This window comes from Heloderma suspectum, chromosome 4 (assembly GCF_057233095.1).
Source record: "Heloderma suspectum isolate Gila_16-S chromosome 4, 16-S_ref, whole genome shotgun sequence".
In the NCBI taxonomy this organism is placed as follows: Eukaryota; Metazoa; Chordata; class Lepidosauria; order Squamata; family Helodermatidae; genus Heloderma; species Heloderma suspectum.
The window spans coordinates 59,912,041-59,936,848 of NC_139461.1; the positions used below are offsets into that span (position 1 = coordinate 59,912,041).

General features: G+C 43.6%; 1 protein-coding gene across 9 annotated transcripts in view; it reads right to left on the reverse strand.

Annotated features, from left to right (window-relative positions):
* Nucleotides 1-24,808, reverse strand: part of TRIM55 (tripartite motif containing 55) — a 71,070-nt gene that overhangs the window by 43,132 nt on the left and 3,130 nt on the right. For 5 of the 9 annotated variants that reach the window (XM_084849409.1, XM_084849411.1, XM_084849412.1 and 2 more), the window contains exons 2-8: nucleotides 20,839-21,182; nucleotides 19,550-20,656; nucleotides 18,884-18,959; nucleotides 14,762-15,049; nucleotides 13,997-14,169; nucleotides 4,833-4,998; nucleotides 2,570-2,665 (exon numbers count right to left, since the gene is read on the reverse strand). In XM_084849409.1, coding sequence (XP_084705535.1) covers nucleotides 2,570-2,665; nucleotides 4,833-4,998; nucleotides 13,997-14,169; nucleotides 14,762-14,929 — 603 coding nt within the window. In that variant the 5' untranslated portion in view covers nucleotides 14,930-15,049; nucleotides 18,884-18,959; nucleotides 19,550-20,656; nucleotides 20,839-21,182. Of the gene's footprint in view, nucleotides 1-2,569; nucleotides 2,666-4,832; nucleotides 4,999-13,996; nucleotides 14,175-14,761; nucleotides 15,050-18,883; nucleotides 18,960-19,549; nucleotides 20,657-20,838; nucleotides 21,183-24,808 lie in introns of those variants that run through there. The other 4 variants (XM_084849410.1, XM_084849408.1, XM_084849416.1 and 1 more) reach the window with 3 other exon arrangements.

A 24,808-nucleotide genomic window follows, 5' to 3' on the forward strand; every position in this document is an offset into this window, starting at 1 on the left:
GAGTTGCAACCTGGCAGCCCTACCTATGGGCATCATAGAAGTTTATTCCACAGATACAAGATCCCAGAGGGTAGCTGTTTTAGTCTGCTGCAGCAAAGAGGCAAAGCATGATATATTATCTTAGAGTAGGGTTCCTCAACATAGTGCCCAATGGCACCCAAAAATATTTTTTAAATTTTATTTTCCCATTTTTTAACTACACATACATGGTTTTGTATGAAATGCCCATGGTTCCCAAAAGGTTGGGGACTCCCATCTTAGAGACTCCCTCACCCGCAAATATTGCATATTTTACATGTTTCATACTCTTAACTATCAATATTCATTCCTTGCATTCCTGTTGTTTATGGTCTGACTTGTTATTGTTCGGTATTGTCTACTTTAATATGCAACGTTTAGATCAGAGGTCTTTGCCAGCAGTGCTACCTGAGGTTCAAGCTACATGTGGCAGACTAGCATACAGGGGAGCGGAGAAGAGGGGCATTTTTATTTTTTGTCAGGTTTCCATCTCTAAGTTGTCCCCTCCCAGCAGCTTTTGGCCCTTCTCCCATGGTGCCATAATCAGCTGAGGAGGGGGGTGATTTAAAGATGGAAACCCAGCAGAGACAAAAGAGTTAAGATGCTCTTCCCACCTCTGTCTCCTCTTGGAGACTGCAGGCTGGACAGCTGCTTCAGGCTTTTAGAAAAGCGTTGCATGGTATGGGGAGGAAACCTACGTATGATTAACATCATGTTAATCTTGAGATCTTATCTTGAAAGAGAAATGCTGGTTCTTGCATCTGAAAAATGTCATGAGAGGAGTGGCAGGTTTCAGATGCCTTTACTGACCTCTCCGGAATAAGAGTGTAGAGTCAGCAAACCAGGTGGTGTTCCAAATAAGCACTGAGACTCTCTAATTGACTCTCATGGGAGTTATGACTCCTGATGTAAGATGGCGGCAAACAGCAGGTCATTAACCAAGGTCATGTAGGCTTGGCAACAGTAGGCAATTAACCCTTTGAGAAAGACTTTATTCTGCAATGGAAAATTTCAGTATGTCTATCAGCAGTTGTTTCCATTATATCGTTTAATTTTAAACCAGAATGAACCAAGGGACTTGGGCAGCATTCTGGGGTCTCAGCACCATGGCGGAGCCCACCACTCCACTGATGTTTGCTCCTTCAAACCTGGAGTCAGCCTCCACTAGGTGACGCCATTTAATTTCTCACAATATCCCAGAGTGAGACCACATCAGAGGCATTCTGGGAAATTTAATTAGTGGCTCCAAGCCACCAGGCACTGACCTCAGAACTGCTACTGACCACCACTCCCACCACTAAGCCCACATAAACCCACAGGAGCCCATCCACACAGGAGGAGGCCCACTGGAGTCTTCCTTTACTCAGTTTTGCTGTTGGCTAGAAGTGTAATTGGGCTCAAATCCTGATAGAATTAGGTTACTTCAGACACTCAACCAACAGAATGGAAGTCACTTCCAAGTGGCATGATCTTATGCATGTGAATAATGTGACCACAGAGGTGAGGATAATCATAAGTCTTTCCTACCCAATCAGCACATACCCTCACAGTGGAATGTGGACTATTTGACTGTTGGCCAGGGGGAGGAGGGAAGAGAAGGTCTGGCTCACTTATTTTTGTGACAGTCCCGTTAGCTACAGTTTTTAGAAGACTACAGGAGGGTTATGATTTGGCTAAAATTGGGGGGAGTCAAGCACTGATCACCATTCCTTATCATCTATATCATTACACACATCTCAAGCTCACTGGCTGGGCTTCAAGAGAGGTTGTAATTCCTGAAGTCCAAGACTGAAATCCAAATTTTCATTTTTGTCCTGTTACAGTGCAATTGCTCTGGAGTAAGTGGTTTGTGTGTTGCTGTCAGGGCCAGCCCTTGACATTATGCTGCCTGAGGAGAAGAACAAGATGGCCCTTCTCCCATCCCATGTTCAAAAGCTGACTGGACTGGCAGTTGATTTTTCTTCAACACTAATGAGGGGACAGCACCCTCCAGCACACCGGGAGGTAGCAGGCTAGCTTAGGGGGTACAAGGCAGGCCATTTGGCACATAGCTTTCTCCTCCAACACTTTGCTGCCACAGATCTACTGCCTGAGGTGACTACCTCACTCTGCCTAATGGAAGGGCTGGCCCTGGTTGCAGTTCATGTTAACTGGTGACTCCCACCACTGTGGATGTGGTGTGGCCCAGTGCACTTGCCAGAGTTATGTGGGTTTGTTTACTAAACATATCCCTTGCCTTATTCACTCTGCTGTCATGAGACACCCTCTGTTATTCCTGGCTTTGGTTGTTGCACACCATAACCAGGGTTGCCCCGAATAAATCTGAAAATTATTAAGATGGTAGCTTTTACTGGATAGATTGTGCTAGTTGCGTAGGATAGCAAGCCTTTAAACAGCACAACTCTTCCTCAGTCAGAAAGAAAGGCTCTGTGCAACCTGAAAATGTGCAATTCTTCATAAACACCCCTTAGGGTGGATTAAATCAAACATCTCAAATGAGCCATTTCAGCCTGCACAAGCTTAGCAAACTGAATTCAACGGTTTTGCTTACCTCAACTGTTCTGCAGGTTTCTTCCAGCTGAGTTACTATTCCTTGGACTCTGTCATTACTTCCCACTAGTACTGCAATGCCATCACTGAGTTCAGACTGTAAAATAAACATGAATGGACTTTGGCAGAATTTAAAACATTGTGGGCTTATTGTTAACTGCTAGCATGATTCCCTTCTCTCCTGCAAAAATATTTCTAAAAGGGTATTGGAAAAATGCACATACTTTGCTGCTGGAAGATACAAGCAAACCTACTGTTGAAAACCCCAGATAAATAAAATTGCCCAATATACTTTTGCAGCAGATGAAGCGACTGCAACAGAACATATTTCAATGACAATGTCTACTCAGAAGTAAGTCCCATTGACTGTAATGGGATTTACTCACTAGTAGGTATGTATAGGATTGCAGCCTGAAGGATCTCCTTTTCCTGTTTTGGAATATTATATGATTAAAATTTGATTTGCAGGATTTCCTTGTTCTTCTGAAATTATTTCTGCACTGTTCCATGCTAGGTTATTCTAGCCTCTGAATTGCTCACAATTTTTGCTAGGATTTTTGGTTTGAATACACAGTATTTGAACTGTCTTTTAAAAGTTGCAACTTGGGAGGGGATATATATTTAGATATTTTACGTTATCTCTGGAAGAAATCTAATCACTGATATGTATATTCATGATGAGCTCCACAGATATCTTTGTTCATCATAATCTCTTATAAATTATCTCAGAAAGGAGATAGGAGGAAGCCATGGATAGTATCCAATTTATTCAACTAGATGTTTTTTCCCCCCAAAGCATCTATCCAGCTCTAGTGTTCACAAATAAATATAATTATGGGTTCCATCCAAAGGCTGTCCTTGAAAACTGGCTCTGTCTGGTGGCAGCTCCTGTAGGGCTTTGAAGAAATTGAGTTGCATTTCTCATGAGGATATTCCAAATAAACAGCTGTTTAGTGAATGCTGGGTTAAAAATAAACAGACCTTTTACAGATGGCTGCAAAGAATTCTGGGAGCATAGCTGAGCCTTCCTGTTCCAGACTCAAGAACTTACTGGCAAAATAAAACTTCCCTTTATGAACTGAAAAGTAGACAGAAATGTTCTCTTTCTTACGTCTATAATATGGGTCAGAGCCTGAAACCAGACTTTAAGAACATCTGGTCACCACTTCTAAAGAAACCGACAGACAAACAGAGAAGGTTTCAGAGGAGAGCAAATGCAATTATCATGAAGATAATAAGTAGCACATAAAAATAATTAGCACATGGCTGCAGTTGAAGGCCCAGCACCCCATACAGGTCCATTGCTTATGCCTGTCCTGGGCACTGATGAAATCAATGCTCTGATTTGATGAGTGGTGGGTCGCTGGGTTGGAAAGCCACCATTTTTATTTCCTACAATGCCCCTGACCTAGCACCATTCCAGGGCACTGTGGGTAATTAAAAGGACATGCACACGCACACAGAATGGGTTTGGAAGCCACCATGTACATTTCCTACAAAGCCCTGGAGCAATGCTACATCAGGGGCATTATAGAAAATTAAAAGAGCCATTCCGTTGGAGTGCTGCTGCCTGCCACTACCATCAGGTAAGCCCACAGCGCTAGGGGAATCCACTGATGTAGGAAGGACCCCACTAGAAGGCACTTTGCTGAGGGCCCACTCAAATCTGGACTCGGCCCTGATAGTAAGGAGTTCACTTTGGCAGGTCACATGAAAAAACACTGGCGAAACCAGGCATGGTTATCACAGGCACACTTCACGCATTATGGCAATTATGTGGGAAACACTGACCAGTGCTTCCATGGGACAGCAGCTTCATTTGGACAACCATGATGTTTGAAAGCTGCTCAAGTCATCATTTGGACTTTTCCCATTACATGGGTCATCTCCATGCCTGTGCCACTCATTCCTGGTTGTGCTGGCTGCAGAGATTCTCCATGCAAGAGGTCAGCCAGCCTACAACGTGGACAGCAGACTGGATGGATTTAGAGAATGAAAAGATTCCTGTGGGGCAGGAACTCAACAAGATGACCTTGCTGAGGCCTTTCTATTTCTGGGTTTCCCACATAATCACCTCCATGCACTTATGATTAATTCACTTTTATAAATAGGACAAATGAAACTACAACCTCACAACACTCATGGAGGATCTCAAGGGAGTTCTTTTTATTATGGTTCCTATTTTTTTTTAAGCCACTTAAAAAAAAATTTTCATCAATTCTACTGATGAAAATTCCTTAAAAGGGTTTTTGTTTTTGCTTTACCTTCTGTCTTTGGTAGACATTCGTGAGTGGAGCAACCTGGCAATCTTTATGAGCACCAAAAACTTTGCACATTGAGCATGTGGGAACTTCACAATTCAGGCAATAAATATTAATTTTCTCATCTTCATGTTCTTCACACATTGGCTGCTCAGTTTTTTTTTCAGGCCTGTGAATGCAGTTAATGAAGAAGAAGAAGAAGAAGAAGAAGAAGAAGAAGAAGAAGAAGAAGAAGAAGACAAGTCCCAATCAGAATCACTCAAAGCATAAAGATCAAATAAAACGGGACATAGGAAGCTGCCATGCCAGGTCAGATTATTTGTCTATTATCTAGCCCAGGGACTACTTTGACCAGCAGCAGCTCTCAAAAGTCTCACAGGCAGAGGTCTTTCCTTTCACCAGTTTCCAGATCCTACTAAGTGGGTGCCAGGGATTGAACCTGAGACCTTCTTCAGGCAAAAAACATATGCTCTGCCACTGAGATATTATCCCTCTCCAACAGAGTCTTCCTCAAGGGTAGGCATGGTTTCTAGAACTAAAAAGTAAACTAGAACTGGAGGAAATGAATGAGACCTGCAGAAGAGCATAGGCACAATATCTGTATTATATGTAAATTGGGAAAGCAAAATTTACATTGGAATTTAAGAGTTTTGTGCATAAACATGCTAAGTTCTAAATCTGATATTCAAAATAGTTTCTAGGTGGGATGTGGAGCAGAGAAGTGACAGAGGGGGAAGACAGGTGCGTAACCAGTTCTCCTTTTGTGCTTTTCTTTTCCAAATTGCCTTCCATCTGAAACAAACGCACGCACAATGAGCAGTGATTAAGCAAAAATGATTTTTAAAAGGCAACAATGTCCACTACAGTGCATTCCTATGCATGTTTACTTGGAAGTAAGCCTCACTGAGTTCAAGGAGGCTTACTCCCAGGTAAGTGGGTAAGGCAGGGGGAACCTTTTTAAGGTCAAGGGTCACATTCCCCTGCAGGAAAATGATTGGGGGCTGCATACTGGTGGCGGGCAGAACCAGCCATTTTTCGCCCTCCTCTTCTCTCTCAAATTAATATTTTACCCAAAGGTCACCCAAATCAATTTTCCCTTTTCCCCAAACCATTATCCACCCAGAACATCTGACTTCAATTAATTTATTCCACACCCAGATTACCCTAAGTCCTTAGGATAGCACAAATAAATGTGATAAATAAATGTAGTATATTTCTGAGGTTTTAATCTGGTGAAGTTCTTCGTAAGTATCCCAAGCAAAAAAGGGGAAGGGGTATATAATATGGTAGACCTGGTATCCTGCAGCCTCTGTTTTGAGCTCAGGGACCCTCTTAGACCACAGTAGCCAAGCTGTCAAGGCAATGGAGGAGTGAGTCCAAATAACATAGCCTTTTGACCTGTGGCATAGTTCCCTTTTCCAAGGGAAAATATTTTAACAAGAATATCTCAAAAACTATTGAGAATTCCATCTCAGTGTAGCAGAGCCAGAGAAGCCCTCCTGAAGAGATGCTCTATTCTTCAGACAGCACCTCTTCCCGGAAATGTGCAGTTAAATGCCAGCCAGAAAGCACTAGTATCTCTAACCCTGCAATCCTATACACTTACCTGGGAGAAAGCACCACTGAACTCAGTGGGGCTTCCTTCTGAATGTATAAGATTGTGCCATTAGGCTTGTTTTGACACAGGGCTGATCTACACTTATCGGTTTTTTTGCTTCCAATGAGGTTTCACTGCCCGTCTTTCACACCATGCAGTACCTGCCTCGAATTGGAACTGGAATTTCCCCCTTCTGTGCTACCACTTTCAAAATCCTGATATCCCGGTATTTCCCCTTAATGGGCTCTGATTTTCCGCCTTCGCTACTGTATCTGGTCGTAGTCCCCTCCCCTGCCTGTCCATATACGGCGGTGTTTGTATTTCTCTCCTGTCCAATCACAGCTCTCGACAGCCCCATGTTGCTTCTGGCTACTGATCGCATAGCTTCCTCAGCACTCAGTGTTTCCTCAGCAACAAGCAAAGGGCTGGATGTGTGTGTGCTTGTCTGATCTTGGAAGCTAAGCAGGGTTAGCCCCAATCAGTAGTTGGATGGGCGACCACCTGGGAATCAGGCTTCCAGCATTGAGCAGGGGATTGTTCTATCCCTTCAAATGAGACTAAGTTTTACCCCCTCCTATCCCCCACTTCAGTTTTTCTTTTTTAAATTAAAGCATTATCTTTGAAGAATTGTGGCTTCTCCATGATTTTTTTTTCTAATTCAGGCATAATCTTCGAAGATTCAAAAATTCGAAGCTTTGAAGCTTCAAATCTTCGAATTTTCGAATCTTCGAAGATCATACCTGAATTAGAAAAAAAGAAAAATCGCGGAAAAGCCACGATTCTTCGAAGATAATGCCTTAATTAAAAAAACAAACACCCAAAGCGGGGGATAGGAGGGGGTAAAACTTAGTCTCATTTGAAGGGATAGAACAATCCCCTGCTCAATGCTGGAAGCCTGATTCCCAGGCGGTCGCCCATCCAACTACTGATTGGGGCCAACCCTGCTTAGCTTCTGAGATCAGACAAGCGCGCGCACATCCAGCCCTTTGCTTGTGGCTGAGGAAACACTGAGAGCTGAGGAAGCTATGTGATCAGTAGCTGGAAGACGACATGGGACCATTGAGAGCTGTGAGTGTGGTAGGCATGGAATCAGCAGAAACAGGAAGAGTTTCTGATCCTCCAATGAGAGCCTCCATCTTTAAGAGCAGGAAAACAGCACAGTGCTCAAATGTGAACTGAGCTCGCGCATTCAATGAAGCACCGCAATGGGGAAAATGGGTGAGTGTGGATAATCACGTTTTAATGCGAGAGTGTTTAACCCGACAGGACACTGAATTCATTGCGATGGCAGGTGCAATGTAGATCGGCCCACAGTTTGGGGATTAATAAAAAATAATGCAGTTAAAATGGATAATCTCCCAATGGAAGGATGGAGGAAGGGAAAGAACTGTGAAGAGAGAGAGATAGGGGGGGATTTGGGAAGGACAGCATGTAGAATTAAGAGAAAGGTCCTGTGGAGGATGATGGACAAGTGCCTACAGTTATTTGGGTGTCTCCTTGCATTAAATCACCAACCAGTCCAGCGGTTACAGTGCAGTTACAGGTGGTAACTGAAGCTTCTTCCTGAACCAGCCTGCCCACATCTTAAGATCTTTCACCGAGGCCCTGCTCCAAGTGCCTTCGTTATTGGAAGTGTGTTATGTATTCACAAAAGAAAGGGCCTTCTTGGTGCTGGTTCTCTGGTTTTGGAAAACTCTCCCTAGACAGGTGTGCCTGGTACCCATTTTAGAATCTTTTCGGTGCCAGGTCAAGACCTTTCTATTTACCCTGGCCTTTTAATTTGTATAATCCCTAAGTCTGCTTATAAAAACCTGTATTTTATTACAGCTGTTTGATGTGTCTTAGTATTAGGTATTAAATAATTATATTATGTCTATTGTTGTATCACCATGAATTCCGATTTGATGAAGGGCAGTAAAGAAATGTTTTAAATAAATCTATAATAATACGAGGATATCTGTCTGTCAGTATCATATTTCCAAGACTGTGAAACCTAGACACCTAAAACTTGACATGAATATTATGGAAACTGTAGAGGTGTGTACATCAGGCTTATTTTGTTTTTTAATGTATTAATTAATTTTAATTAATTTAAATGTGTCTGTGTTTGAAGCCTGCAGAACCATCTTCAGGCACTAGGTGGCAAACGTCCCTAACCAACACATAGCTTTGCAGTTCAGACACTTTGAAGACAAGAGGGAATGTTCTAGGGAACATGAATGGCTGCCTCCTCCCCACTGCTAGGGAAGTCCCTCTCAAGGGAATGGTGTGGACAGATCTGTCCTTCAAGCGGCTAGAGGGTTGCACCATGGCAGGGTCTATCTCTACAGGTGCCAGTGGGCATGGCTTCACTCAGAAAGGCAGTCACAATGTGTCTAACTCTGAAAGCTGTGTAAGTTTGCTTGAAGGCTTCGCTATAGCAAACTAAGGTATATTCCTACCCGTGTGAAGCTGGGGCCATTTGCTAATAAATAATAACTAAGCCAGGCCAATGTTACATTCTCAGGAAAAGGAGAAATGAGAACATAGTGTAATGTCCCTCTTTTCCCCAAGGAAAAGCATGCTTTCACATATCACATATGACTCCTTGTTTGCTTCAGGCCTCTTGGAGCTTTCACAAACTAGCTCCGAGAACTGCTGTTAAGCTTCTCCCACTCCACAACCCACTCCCAATCCAAAGACCTAGCCACTTCTGGCTAACCTTCAGGGATGGCACAAAAGGGTCTACAGAGCCTAATCCTCACACCCCTGGAACCCAGTGCAAAGATCAGCTCCGAACACTGCTGACAGCCTCCGCCCTATACGCACTTCCCAGTTGCCTCTTCAACTGCCTCATTTCCCTTCTATATGCTATTGCAAGTGTCATTCTGATATTTTCTAGAGGTATCTATAAATTCATCTTGTGTGGGGCTTGTGGAGGTTAGCCCCCTCCCCAAGGACTGGCAATTGAGAAAAAGACAGCAAGAAGGAAGTCAGCAGGGGGGGCCCACAAGGTGTCAAATGGCATAGATAAGACTTACCACTGCAATTCTTTTGATCATTAATTTAAAATGAAGATTAAAACAATCCTTCATACAACAAAAATCATTTCTGAATAATTAATAAATGTAGGTCTGTCTGTGTCCGTACTGTTGTTCTCTTTGTAAAAATGTTTCCTTTTAGTTTGGCAAGAAAAAAAATAGTCCCTTCCCTTATGAACTTTTACCTGTTACTAATATTGCTACCTTAGCTGTGCTCTTATGCATTTAGTGGCTACATGTCAGGGTGAGGTTCAGCTGGCATGGCTGCCTCCCATCACTGGCAGTAATATGAAGAAGGTACATTTGATGAAGATCTCCATGCAACATAGTTATTAAAAGCACAGGAGTCTTCTTTGCCTTAAGAGTTGAAAAGCCTGGGTGCTTCCAGATGAGGCTTTATTGTGATTCGCTCCATTGCCCTGCCTCATTCACAGAATTGTACAGGTGGTCTAGATTCTGACATCGTCTTCCACTCAAAACCCTCCCATGTTTTCCTACCACTTCTTCCTTCTTCTTTTGGTGATCTCACATTTGTAGGCCAAGCTGTGGGTTTTTCCTGAATTCTGGGAAATTTTTTCATTTTTAAAAAAAGATTTGTGGAAATAGAGATATGTGCAAATTTCAAATGCAATTTGTGCAAATTACACAAATTGCAGCTGCAATTTGCGCAACTCTATTTGTGCTTTTTTTTTTTTTTTAGAAACATTGGCAAACTGACCCAACTTGATGCAGATTGAGTCGGGCTTTGCAACGGAAAGCAGGCCAAAGTCCGGGGGGGGGGGTGAACCAAGGGAAACCCATCAAGCGTCACCCCTACAAATGGATTCCTCCAACATCCCTACTCCTATCTGTTCATGCTAGAATTCATTCAGAAGAAAAGTGTTTGTTGCGATGCCTAATACATAGCCCTTGAAAATTAAATATCAGGAAGTAGTGAGAGCAAAAATAGTCATGATACAATCATGATTACCAAGTTATACCACTATATGTTATAACCATGTTTTTTAAATTTAAAATACACAGGGATAAGGTGTCAGAGGGATAATCAACATGGCCAATTAATAGCTGCATCCCATATAGTAGTTTTAAAGAGTAATTTGCCATAATATGGATCATATTTGAAACCATTTATGATTAAGGATAATGTTCCTTGATCTAAACATCAAGGAATAGAAGAAGCTCTCAAAATTACTCATATATTGTCCAAAAAATATTGCTGAATGATTGAAATGTATGTCATAAAGTGATGCAAGTTTCTTCATGCACTGAGTCCTCACAAAGAGCAGACAAGGTAGAGTGGCCAAGTGTTCTCTTTTACAGAGGATGGTCCTCTGTTTGCTAGAGGACTGTTCTCTGTTTTGAAGGCATCCTCTGTTTGAAGGGCTGTCCCACCCAAGCCCACTATAAACATGAACCACCAGAAGGGAGAGCTGGGCCTGGAAGTTGCCTATGAACAGCACCTCGACAACAGAGTGACCAGGTACACAGGGCACCTGGCTCACAGTCTTCCACAGTATGGTGAGATGTACAGTATTTCTATTTAAAGTATAATAATTATGTCTAAGTTTTCATTTACACATATAAATGTACATATGAAAATGTTATGCAAAATTGAAACCACTTTTTATCCTATTTTTGGTGATGCATTTCTTCCTTTTTGCTGATTCATAAGAGGCCACCTAAAACAAGGTCATGAACCTGTGTCTGGGCAGAATCATTGCAGAGCAAAGTGGAGACTCATATGCAGGACCACAGTCAGCATGCACGTACTTGGGCAGCTGCTGAGGACCCAGCACCCTGACCAGGCTGACTGCTGTTGATATACCTCCCCTGAAGCCTGGATGAGTGCTGGATGCCTGGGGGGCAGAACTTAAATTCCCCCCAATGTCTCCAGTGATTCCAAGGCATTGTAGAGCAATTAAAATGATGGTGCCATTAGAGTGCTGTTGCTCTCTACTCTGCCCTGATAGTAAGGCCGCCATTGGGGGTGGAAGTGAAGATAGGAAGGGGCCCACCAGCAGGGCTGTCTTAAACCTGCTCACAGAACTTAATACTTCTCAATACAAAAATCCAATCCACACAGCAATGGAGAATGCTTTTATATGGAGGAGCATTCAATCATGTGGGCCTCCATCTTTAATCAGCAGGCACAGGTTTACCACATCATTTGTTCTTTGTGAGAACTAGGCCTGAGAACCAGGCCTAAAAACCTCACATACTCAAAGCTTCCTAACCTATGTGAGAAATAGGCCCAGTATCAGCACCCATCATGGTTGGGGAAATGCTGGGGCCCATGGGTCCTGGGGTGATCACAGCAGCTGATACCAGCCTCCGGGGGTGGGTGGGTATTTTTTAAGAATTGCCTAGCACTATTAAGAGCAGCACTGGGCAAGGTGAGCAGCACTATTATGAGCAGCACTGGGCAGACTAGCACTGGGCTAGTCTGGCCTCATGGCACTACTCTGGGTTTCTCAGTTGCACTCAATGGAGCGCTGGGAAAGCAAGAAAAAAATTCAAGGTGCCATGAGGCCAGACTAGCATAGGTGGTAGTGTTACTTCTCCATCAACCTAGTGCCTGCCTGGTAAGGCCACAAATGGGATGTGTGTGTGTGTGTGTGTGTGTGTGTCTGGGGGAGGGGGGAGCCCATGAGGAAGACACCTTGCCTAGGGCCCCCTCAAACCTGGCTCTGGCGCCTGTAGATTATGAACACTGAGACAGCAATGTGACACTATCACAAGCAGAAAGCAAGAAATAAGATGTCAGAGGTATACAGGAACAAGTACAGCAGTTGTAATAAATTGAACATTCCCTTTAGGCTCAACGCTCTTGAACTTCTTCTCTAGAATCTTTCTGTTCACAACTGCCTGATCTTCATCAGGATCTGAAGAGATGCTTTAGGCCAACCCACCAACTTCTGCCTACCAAGTCATTTTTCTTTAAACTGTCCCTTGGTTCCTGTGACCTACTACAACTAAGCCTGTAACCAAGCCTACACATACATAGCTGAAATAGCCATATATTCCTTCTGTTTCCATTTGTTTCCCCTTCCTCCCCCTTTTTCTGCTATTTTCCTTGTGTCTAATGTTATATTGTAAGCTCTTCAGGAAAGGGGCCTGCCTGCCTTCTTCTACTCTGCAAAGCAAGCACCATGCACATCAGTTGCACTAAATAAACAATTATTTGTTATCATAATCATCACTTCACAAGCTGCTTTTGACACTTTTTAAAAGCAGTTTGCCATGTGACATGGAGGGTAGGGTCCTACAAGCCCTAAATCCCCTTGAGCTCCTATGATCCCAGCTCTTCTTGTGAATAATAATTTCTGAGTTTTTCTTTCACATTCTTCTTTCAAAAAGAAAACTGAAATAAGACTTGATGGCTCGAGATATCAATCGATGCTTTCAAGAATAGCCTTTCAGAGCATTAATAGTGCACTTTGCTACCAGGCTGGATGGTTTCTGAATGTAGTTCACGTATACATTTATTTGCATTCAAGTTGTCCTTTGATGTTTTATTTTTTAAAGCCCTGGAATGTTGTGGTGTATGGTAAATATAACAAACTGATGGGACATTCAAGTTTTGCAGATCTGTAAGGATGGTCCATAGCATGCTTCACTTCAGCCAGTTCTGTGGCTTAGGGCAGGCCCACAACATTTTGATGGTGTGAAGGAAAAGATGGTGCCCAGCCCCATTCCATTTTCAAAGGCCTACTGGACTGGCAATTGAATCTTACTTCAACACTGGCAATGGGACATTGTCATCCACCACAACTGAAGACAACAGGTTCGCTTGGAGAAAGGTAGTGCAGGACAGGCTGCATGGCACACACAGCTCTGCCCTCCAATACCTTGCCACATGTCCCCCAGCATTTGCTGCCTGAAGTGGCCGCTTCACTGTCTAATGATAGGGCCAGCCCTACTGTGCCTACACTACAGACCCATGGACTTGCCTGCATGTGCTCATGAAGAAGGACTGCTCATGTGATGATTTAATTGTGGGTTCATTCCCCAGATGTGAAGAGTAAACGCTCACACCTGTCTGAACATTACTTTATGCCAAGTAATTCCACAAAACAGATTAGAGCTGCCAACATTCTACAATAAACAGAAAGGCTTGTGTGGCATCCAGTACCGTAGGACGAAGCTTCTCATAAAAAGTTAAAGCAAGCAAGCCTTCCTTCTATAAAGCAAATCATAACAAGTATCAGACGTTCAACAACCCAGGGTGTGGGTGTGGGGCCTAGGTATTTCTAGGGCAATCAGAAGGTTTTAACAGTTGTTGGTGATAACTATTGCCTTCTCCTTCTATAGGTTATAAACTCTAGGTTGACTTGAAGAAGAAAAGAGGTTGGGATAAGGGAAAGAGAGGTACTGGTACTATTAGGCAATGGGCAGCAGTAGCTAATCTATGATGAAAACCCTTTGGATGTCCCAGAATTCTCTATTTGGGGCCTTGAGGAATCCAGTTCCATGTGTTTCCATGGCAAATACAGCCAAGCCAGAACCTGCATCAGCAGACAATCCTTTCAGGACAGAAGTTAATCCATTACCTGGTAGATTCCTGCTTGTATATATCAATTATATTTTCGACCAACAGATTCCTTTGAAGACCATACACTCCATGCCTGTCCAGAACTACTTCATGTCTACAAGAGGGACAGCGGAATCGACCTCCTGAAGCGACAGTGGTGCCTCCTCTGGTTGGCAGATATGGGTTCGAGGCCTGTTCTTGCCAAGCAATAAACAAGGTTGTAAAGCAAAGCATGCATTATTTCACAATTATTTCTGACAACTGCTCTCACTTCCACATCACAAGGTCCATATCACACTATCTACTTAAGACATGATCAAATGCCTTCATGCAGTCACTCTTATGACTTTAGCGGACTTTGGATCAGGTCATCACAGCCAGACTTACCTTAACTACTAGGGAAAAGACTGTGCAAAAAGTATGAAGAAAGATATATAACTCCCAGTATCATTTTGTTCAATGCCTAGCAACTAATAATATAATGACAACTTATGCTAGAGAGAAATTTGCCATTTTTAGAGGTGTTGGGGAACAACAGGAATGAGTTTGTGATATCTCTAAATACTTGAAATAACAATTCAGTCTATATAAATAACAGAGACATTTCCAAATGTAAGGCATTCAAATTCACACACAAAATAAATAACAAAGACCTTCTTTTTCTAATTAATTTCCCTTATTTAAAGGGAATCCTGTTTATTAAACCCGCACAATGATACCCTTCTGATTTTGTAATATGAGATTATAAATGTTCATTGGAATTTTAAAAGGTTAAAAAACCTACCTGGAAGATATCACTGGCACATTTTCTGCACAGGTTGTGCTGACAGGGAAGGATAACCACCGGCTTAGTAAACATTTCTAAACATATGGGACAAATAAGCTGCTTCTCCAAGTTATCCATAGTTTGCTGCTCTTTGGAAAAAGACTTGTAATTAAGAGAGGTGTTCATCTCCTAGTGATTCCAAGGAGCATAGGCTCAGACTCAGGGTGCTGTCGACCAGTTTCTGGGTTAGGTCCCTCGAAAGAACTCCAAAGCTTGTGAGATCAAATGTCTTTTGAGGATCTTTCCCTGGAGGACATTGTTTTAACAGAGAGAAGGGAGGGAAGGGAGCTGGGTTTATTTTAGAAGCAGAACGTCATTGGTTGCCATACTCACTTTCTCCATATATGCATCTGACACAAGGACAGATTTAGACAGGTGACGGCTTACAGGGGTGAGAGATCAACATTCTTATGTTGAAGAAGGAAGGGGGAGCAAAGGGAAAGGGGAGATGATGACAGTTGCCACTGACACATGCACCACTCACTCTTTTGGAAAAACCAAAGTGTTATGCAGACTGGGGAATGCAGCCTGGTTCTTCATATCTTTAGGCTTCACTACAGCAGGGGAAAGCAAAGGACAATGCAAGATGAATGAAGAGAGAGGGAGAGAGAAAGAGAGTGAGCGAGCGCACTTTTGGCTACAATAATAAACGCTACCATCACATTTTTTTTTAACTTAGCATAATATTCTCAATCTAGTGAGAGTGGCCCAATATGCCATAAATGTATGTGTATGTTTGTGTGTGTGTCATGTCTACAACTGACAGAGAATGTCAAAGAAAGAGACTTCGGGCCGATCTACATTGTGCCCACCATCGCAATGAATTCATTGTCCTGTCGGGTTAAATGCTCTCGCATTAAAACGTGATTATCCACACTCACCCATTTTCCCTGTTGCGGTGTTCCATCGAATGCATGAGTTCGGTTCACACATGAGTGCTGTGCTGTTTTCCTGCTCTTAAAGATGGAGGCCCTCATTGGAGGATCAGAAACTCTTCCTGTTTCTGCTGATTCCATGCCCACCACGCTCACAGCTCTCGATGGCCCCATGTCACTGATCACATAGCTTCCTCAACACTCAGTGTTTCCTCAGCAACAAGCAAAGGGCTGGATGTGCGTGTGCTTGTCTGGTCTCAGAAGCTAAGCAGGGTTGGCCCTGGTCAGTAGTTGGATGGCCTGGGAATGAGGCTTCCTGCATTGAGCAGGGGGTTGTTCTATCTCTTCAAATGAGACTAAGTTTTACCCCCTCCTATCCCCCGCTTCGGATATTTTTTTTTAAAAAATTAAGGTGTTATCTTCAAAGAATCGTGGCTTCTCCGCGACCCCCCCCCCCAATTCAGGCATGATCTTCGAATTTTCAAATCTATGGAGATTTGAAGCTTCAAATCTTCAAATTTTCGGATCTTCGAAGATCATGCCTGAATTAGAAAAAAAAAATTGCGGCGAAGCCACGATTCTTTGAAGATAATGCCTTAATTAAAAAATAATAATCTGAAGCCGGGGATAGGAGGAGGTAAAACTTAGTCTCATTTGAAGGGATAGAACAACTCCCTGCTTAATGCAGGAAGCCTGATTCCCAGACAGTCGCCCATCCAACTACTGACTGGGGCTGACCCTGCTTAGTTTCCGAGATCAGACAAGCATGCGCACATCCAGCCCTTTGCTTGTTGCTGAGGAAACACTGAGTGTTGAGGAAGCTATGTGATCGGTAGCCAGAAGACAACATGGGGCCATCGAGAGCTGTGATTGGACAGGAGGGAAATACACACACCACCATATAGGGACAGGCAGGGGAGGGGACTATGACCAGATATGGTAGCAAAGGCGGAAAATAAGAGCACATTAAGAAATACCGGGATATCAGGGTATTGAAAGCGGGAGCATGGAAGCAGGGAATTCCGGTTCTTATTTGAGGTGGCTACTGTGTAGTGTGAAAGATGAGTGGTGAAACCGCATTGGAGCAAAAAACCCATAAGTGTAGATCGCCCTTGGTGGTAGGGATGTCGGAGAATTTCTCCATGAATCTCCAGGAGGCCAAATGCCAACGCATTTGGCCCCTCAAAATTGGTGGAGAAACGGTCTGCCACCCCCCCCCGGGATGGGACTTACTTCATGCGAATGTCCCTCGCGGTGGCGGGTCCCGGCGGTGGTTCGGTGGCGGTGCGGCGGCCGGTCTTCCGACCGGCTGCCGCCGCCGCCATTTCCAAGTAAAGTAAAAAAACCAACAACGTGATAAGCTACGTAAAGATTTACGTAGCCTATCACGGCTAGATTTTCAAAAAACACCGTGATAGGCTACGTAAATCTTTACGTAGCCTATCACGGCTGACTTTGAAGAAAAAAAAAAGCGTGTACGCAAATGGCGGCGCCCATGGGCGCCGCCATTTGCATTCCTTATTTTGGCATGGGTAGTCTAGGTAAACATTTATGTAGACTACAGCGAAAATAAGGGCAACGCAAATAGCGTTGCCCTTATTTTCGCCATAGTCTACGTAAATCTTTACATAGACTACCCGTGCCAAAATAAGGAACGCAAATGGCGGCGCCCATGGGCGCCGCCATTTGCGTACATGCTTTTCCCCCCCCCCCAAAGTCAGCCGTGATAGGCTACGTAAAGATTTACGTAGCCTATCACGGTGTTTTTTGAAAATCTAGCTGTGATAGGCTATGTAAATCTTTACGTAGCCTATCACTTTTTTTTTTTTAACTTTACTTTTTTCTTTCGCGGCCGGAGAGGCGGGATCCTCCCCCCCGGCCAGAATTTCGGCGGGGAGGGATGGGGCGCCTCCCCCCCGGCCAGAATTTCGGTGGGGAGGGACGGGGCGCCTCCCCACCCACCAAGAATTTCGGGGGAAGAAACGGAGCGCCTCCCCCCCCCCCGAAAAAAGCTGCTGGACCAGGTAAGGGACTTTCGTCCATCCCTACTTGGTGGTACACAAATGTGTAACAGCTCATAAACACTGTGCACTTATGATAAAGTAATGTGACCACTTGAAGAGAACATGAAGCCTAACTAGAAATGCTGGGTCCTCAAATAAAGTGGGGTCCTGTGGGTTTTCAAGATGCCCTTTGGTCCATTCAGTTCAGACAAGCAAAACAGTCTGTTCTGGTAAGTCAACTAAAAAAAGATGTTGGGACTCCAGTGAGATGACTGCACTACCATCAGCAGGCTTGTACCTTGGCTAGGCCAAGCCCCTCCCACCATCTTGGGCCTGAAACAAGTTTAGCAACCCTATGGACTGAATTTAATACATTTGATTACAATACATCATTGACGTTTTAGTTGGTTTGATTTTTTTTTTAAAGGTTGATACTTGAACCTTATTAAAAAGTGCTTTCAACAATATTTGGAGAAGTGAAAAGGGGGGAAAAAGAAGAAGAAAGTGAAAATGAACTCTAAAAATATGGTTATGTGAGACAGCTCTAAGCAGTAGCAGATGCTGTGTGGTGTGGTGGGTGGGAAGAGGCTACCACTGAGGAGAAGCAACCGAGGAGGGGGCCCCTGTACCCATACCAGTGGGCACCGTGAGGCACCGTGAGGCAACAGTAAAGGGAGTGGCTAAGACGGCACTATACTGGCTCATGGCTAACCAGTAGCGCCCATGCCTATATAATGCTGACCCAGCTGCCTTCTTCACCACTGCCTCACAAATCCCACCATTAAATGTGTGGTACTCCCTCTCATTCAGCCACTGCTCAAGTGGTGGTGGCCTCTTCTTAACAGCCACACTACCTCACCTACAGCTAGGGTGGCCACTTGGGCTCTACCAAAACAACAACAACAAAAAATGTATCACAGAAAAAGAGGACAAAAAAGAAAAGACACAAATTTGCATATGCAAATTTATATGGCTAGATGCGAATTTAAAAAGAATTGCTGATAGAAATGCAAAACATCTTGCTGTAGTGGGAAGGCTGTGACCAGGCAACCTGTGTGCCTTCTCAGTCTGCTGTCCACGTGCTAACTGTGGATGGACAATTTCAATGCCCCTCCCTGCTGTCCTTTCTTACTGTTCGTTATCTTCAAACTGGACTTGGACTAGACAGCTCTTCAAATAGAGGATACATTTAAATGTCCTACCTTCAAATAGGGTTCTGTCTTCTGTAAAGATGGATACATGGCCATCCTATGCCGCAACTACTGGCACTAAATATTGCTGTAAGGAAAACATAATTAGCTTCTTAGCGATATTCTGTGTAGAGAAGCTCTGAGTGTGGCTATTTGGGAACATTTAAAATACATTTAAAAAATAATTACAGCCTGAGCCTGTCCCTGATTGAAGTACTCAGGAAAATTGTGAAGGCATGCCATTTTTATTGGCTGAGTCTAGGTGATAATTCTGTCCAAGTTCCATGGCCACAGTATAACTCTAATGACTAAGTTCCAGCACTGGGGATTGCTATGTTTCTCTCTGTTTATTAGACACATGGATCCTTCAAAACTTGGCACTTGTTCTGAAGTTATTTTTAAAATGACAATTTCCCAGATCATGTCTGGCATGTGAGGCCTAATCTTAGGGCAAAGCCATCTGTGCTGTTATTTGCTAGTACTTTATCACACAACTGTACAAGCAGCGTGTATCATGTCTACAAGTTTAAGCCAAATATCCACCACACTTACTGTAGCAAGCTGTTGTGCTTGCCTTCATATTGCACATACCGCTAATACATTAGCTCCATTTTAACCAATTCTAAAATAATTAAAACTTTTCAGAGCATTCTGTTAGTCAAGTATATTGTTATGTACCTGCACACTGCTTCTGAGGGTGAGAGGTTTCAGAGGTTCCAGTGCTTACCCAGGCTTCAGTTTCCTTAGGCAGGGGGTCACATGGCTAATGGCATTTCTGTGATATAAGGTTTATTTATGCATATATACAGCCTGAGCATTTGATGAGGATTCACAGCATTAATACTCCAATTCCTGGGGATTCCTGCTCCCCTTCAGATGTCCAGGGAAACCCACGGTGCCATAGGATTATCCAGCAGAGAGCAAACTCATCTCTCTGCCTCCTTTTCAGATCCACTTCTAGCACAGCTGAGTTTCTGCTACATACAGACCTCACTCACGTTCTCCCCTTGTCTAGTAGTGGTGGTGGGGAAGATGAGTAATCTCTGCCCATCACCTATATGCCTTCTCCCGCTAGAGTCCTCCTAAACACACACTTGATAAGGAGCAAGTCCCATTGGCTTAACGTTACTTACTTCTGAGTAAATATGCATAGGATTGTGCTGTTAATGGCAAGATGGCAGGTTTATAGGAAATGGGGTATGTCATTTTGGAAATTAAAAAGCAAATAATTTTGGTGGCTAAATTCTGCAGGGGTTATTTTCAGGTATGATTTAAAAAGCATGATTTCACTACTTTAAACAACCATAAACACAATAATCGTATTAGATGAACGTGTACTCTGTGTTCTGCAGAATACTACTACTAGCAGGTAACAATCATTCATTTGGGGCTTCCTGCTCCTTACTTTGCCCCCCTCCCACTATTTATAGTGCTACATCTTTAAGTCCCCCACCCGAAGTTGTAGCAATATAATATATACGGCTTTGGGAGAGGGAACCCAAAAAATCCTATAGTCCTGGAACACTCTCCAGGGACTATAGGATTTCTCTCTAAAGGTCATGCAAGCAATTAAAAAAGTACCCCTGATCAACTGGGTGGCATCTTAGAAGAGATATTCCCATTTTCTCTCTGCCGCTTTCTAAACTGGCAGCTGATATTTCCCCTCCTCAGCCCCACTTGGGCAACAGGCCTGGGAGAAGGAGTTAGATGCAGGCATGGAGGCTTGGAGTTCTCTCCCATTTTGGCACCACTGCTGGTCCTCCTCTTGCTTCTTGGAAGAGTCAGCTTGGCAAAGAAAAAGTATTTATTATTATTATTATTATTATTCCATCACTGTGCATTGCACAGTGGACAGGAGTAACAGTATTGCATCACCACTGCAAACCATCACACCAGGCACTTCTGAGCAGGCTACAGTTCTGTAAATTTCCTTGGGAGTAAATGTCATTGAAATAACTGAGACTTACCCCTTCATGGATCACTGCCTTGTTGTGGCGAAGGGGCTTGCGTAACTCAGTGAAGCCATAAGCTATGCCGTGCAGGGCCACCCAAGACGGACAGGTCATGGCAGAGAGTTCTGACAAAATGTGGTCCACTGGAGAAGGAAATGGCAACCCACTCCAGTATTCTTGCCAAGAAAACCCCATGGAACGTATCACAAGGCTAAAAGAGATGACGCCGGAAGATGAGCCCCTCAGGTCGGAAGGTGTCCAATATACTACTGGGGAAGAGCAGAGGGTATTTCCAAGTAGCGCCAGAAAGAGTGAAGCGGCTGGGCCAAAGCCGAAAGGACACTCAGCTGCGGATGTGTCTGGTGGTGAAAAGAAAATCCGATGCTGTAAAGAACAATATCGTTTAGGAACCTGGAATGTCAGATCAATGAATCAAGGTAAGCTGGAGGTGGTCAAACATGAGATGGCAAGATTGAACATCGACAGCTTGGGAATCAGCGAACTAAAATGGACAGGCATGGGCGAATTTAATTCAGGTGACCATCATATCTACTATTGTGGGCAAGAATCCCTTAGAAGAAATGGAGTAGCACTCATAATCAACAAAAGGGTGGGAAAAGCAGTACTGGGGTACAATCTTAAAAATGATAGAATGATCTCAGTACGAATCCAAGGCAAACCATTCAACCATTCACAGTAATTCAAGTCTATGCCCCAACCACTGAGGCCGAAGAAGCTGAGGTTGATCAGTTCTATGAAGACCTACAACACCTTCTAGAACTAACACCAAAAAAAGATGTCCTCTTCATCATAGGGGATTGGAATGCTAAAGTAGGAAGTCAAGAAATCACCGGGATAACAGGCAGGCATGGCCTTGGTGTACAAAATGAAGCAGGACAAAAGCTAATAGAGTTTTGCCAAGATAACAGGCTGATCATAGCAAACACTCTTTTCCAACAGCACAAGAGACGACTCTACACATGGACATCACCAGATGGTCAATATTGAAATCAGATTGATTATGTCCTTTGCAGCCAAAGATGGAGAAGCTCCATACAGTCAGTAAAAACAAGACCTGAAGCTGAGTGTGGTTCAGATCATGAGCTGCTTCTTGCAAAATTTCGGCTTAAATTGAAGAACGTAAGGAAAACCACTAAACCATTCAGGTATGACCTAAATCATATCCCTTATGAATATACAGTGGAGGTGAGGAATAGATTTCAGGGATTAGACCTGATAGACAGAGTGCCTGAGGAACTATGGACGGAGGTCCGTAACATTGTTCAGGAGGCAGCAACGAAATCCATCCCAAAGAAAAAGAAATGCAAGAAAGCCAAGTGGCTGTCTGATGAGGCTTTACAAGTAGCTGCGGAAAGAAGGGAAGTGAAAAGCAAGGGAGAAAGGGGAAGATATATCCAACTGAATGCAGAGTTCCAGAGAATAGCAAGGAGAGACAAGAAGGCCTTCTTAAATGAACAATGCAAAGAAATCGAGGAAAACAACTGAATGGGAAAGACTAGAGATCTCTTCAAGAAAACTGGAGATCTCAAGGGAACGTTTTGTGCAAAGACGGGCATGATAAAGGACAAAGAAGGCAGGGACCTAACAGAAGCAGATAACATGAAGAAGAGGTGGCAAGAATACACAGAAGAACTATACAGGAAAGATCTGAATGTCCCTGATAGCCATGATAGTGCGGTCACTGAACTTGAGCCGGACATCCTCGAGAGTGAAGTCAAGTGGGCCTTAGGAAGCATTAGTAACAACAAAGCTAGCAGAGATGACAGTATTCCAGCTGAGCTATTTAAAATCCTAAAAGATGATGCTGTTAAAGTGCTGCATGCCAACAAATTTGGAACACTCAACAATGGCCACAAGATTGGAAAAGGTCAGTTTACATTCCTATTCCAAAGAAGGGCAACGCCAAAGAGTGTTCCAACTACCACACAATTGCGCTCATTTCACATGCCAGCAAGGTGATGCTCAAAATCCTACAAGCTAGGCTTCAGTAGTATGCGAACCGAGAACTACCGGAAGTACAAGCTGGGTTTCGAAGAGGCAGAGGAACTAGAGATCAAATCGCCAACATTCGCTGCATCATGGAGAAAGCAAGAGAATTCCAGAAAAACGTCTATTTCTGCTTCATTGACTACGCTAAAGCCTTTGATTGTGTGGACCACAACAAACTGTGGCAAATTCTTAAAGTGATGGGAGTACCAGACCACCTTACCTGTCTCCTGAGAAACCTGTACGAGGGTCAAGAAGCAACAGTAAGAACCAGACATGGAACAACGGCGTGGTTCAAAATTGGGAAAGGAGTACGACAAGGCTGCATATTGTCACCCTGCTTATTTAACTTATATGCAGAGTACATCATGAGAAATGCCGGGTTGGATGAATCAGAGGTCGGAATTAAGATTGCTGGGAGAATTATCAACAACCTCCAATATGCAGACGACACCACCCTAATGGCAGAAAGCGAAGAGGATCTCAAGAGCCTCTTGTTGAGGGTGAAAGAGGAGAGTGCAAAAGCTGGTTTGAAACTCAACATTAAAAAAACGAAGATCATGGCATCTGGCCCCATCACTTCCTGGCATATAGAAGGGGAAGAAATGGAAGCAGTGATAGATTTTACTCTCTTGGGCTCCAAGATCACCACAGACGGTGACTGTAGCCATGAAATTAAAAGACGCTTGCTCTTTGGGAGGAAAGCTATGGCAAACCTAGACAGCATAGTAAGAAGCACAGACATCACCTTGCTGACAAAGATTCGTATAATCAAAGCTATGGTTTTCCCAGTAGTAATGTATGGCTGTGAGAGCTGGACCATAAGGAAGGCTGAGCGCCGAAGAATTGATGCTTTCGAACTGTGGTGCTGGAGAAGACTCTTACAAGTCCCCTGGACTGCAAGGAGGTCAAATCAGTCCATCCTAAAGGCAATCAACCCTGAGTGCTCATTGGAAGGACAGATACTGAAGCTGAAGCTCCAATATTTTGGCCACCTAATGTGAAGAGAAAACTCTCTGGAAAAGACCCTGATGCTGGGAAAGACTGAAGGCAAAAGGAGAAGGGGACGGCAGAGGATGAGATGGCTAGATAGCATCACCGATGCAATGAATATGAACTTGAGCACGCTCCGGGAGAGAGCGCAGGACAGGAAGGCTTGGCGTGCTATGGTCCAAGGGGTCACGAAGAGTCAGACACGACTGAACGACTGAACAACAAACACCTCTGAGTAGCTTGATCAATGGCTATCAGTGCCTACCAGTCCTGATAGCTATTTGCAGTATCAGAGGTAGCATGCCAATGTATACCAGTTGCTGGGGAACATGGGCGGGAGGGTGCTGTTGCACTCAGGTCCTGCTTGTGGGTTTGCAGTGGGCAGTTGGTTGGCCATTGTGTGAACAGAACGTTGGTCTAGATGGACCCTTGCTCTGATCCAGCATGGCTTTTCTTATAATCCAGAAAGCATGTTCTTTTCAGATCCATTGATTTTTAATTCAGATGTAAATGTATGCAAATTTTCTCATTCTATAAATCTATTAAAACAAATTCCATTTTAAATTACTATCAGCATGATCCTATACCTGTTTACTCAGAAGCTGCACTGGGTTCTGGGGAGCTCGAAAGCTTGCATGGGTTTGTGGAATTTTGGCTGGTCCTAATAAATGTATTGCTCAACTGTGGATCTTGGTTTTTCCCCCCCTCATGTACCAACACAACTACCTTTGTTTATGAGTTCAATGGGGCTTACTGCCAAGTGTGTGTACATAGGACTGCAGCCTAAGATTTCTTTGGTAGTGTGACAGCCCCTACTAAGCATGCCAGTAAAAATCTAGAGTTAAATGAAATTAATAAAAGCACACAGAAACTTAGATAAGAAGGGTTTGGAAAGGGTGAGAATGCACTTTTGTTTTGAAGGCTTGAGCTAATAGCACGAAAAGATTTCATACTGTCACCCATGAAAAATGGTGTGGTAAAAACA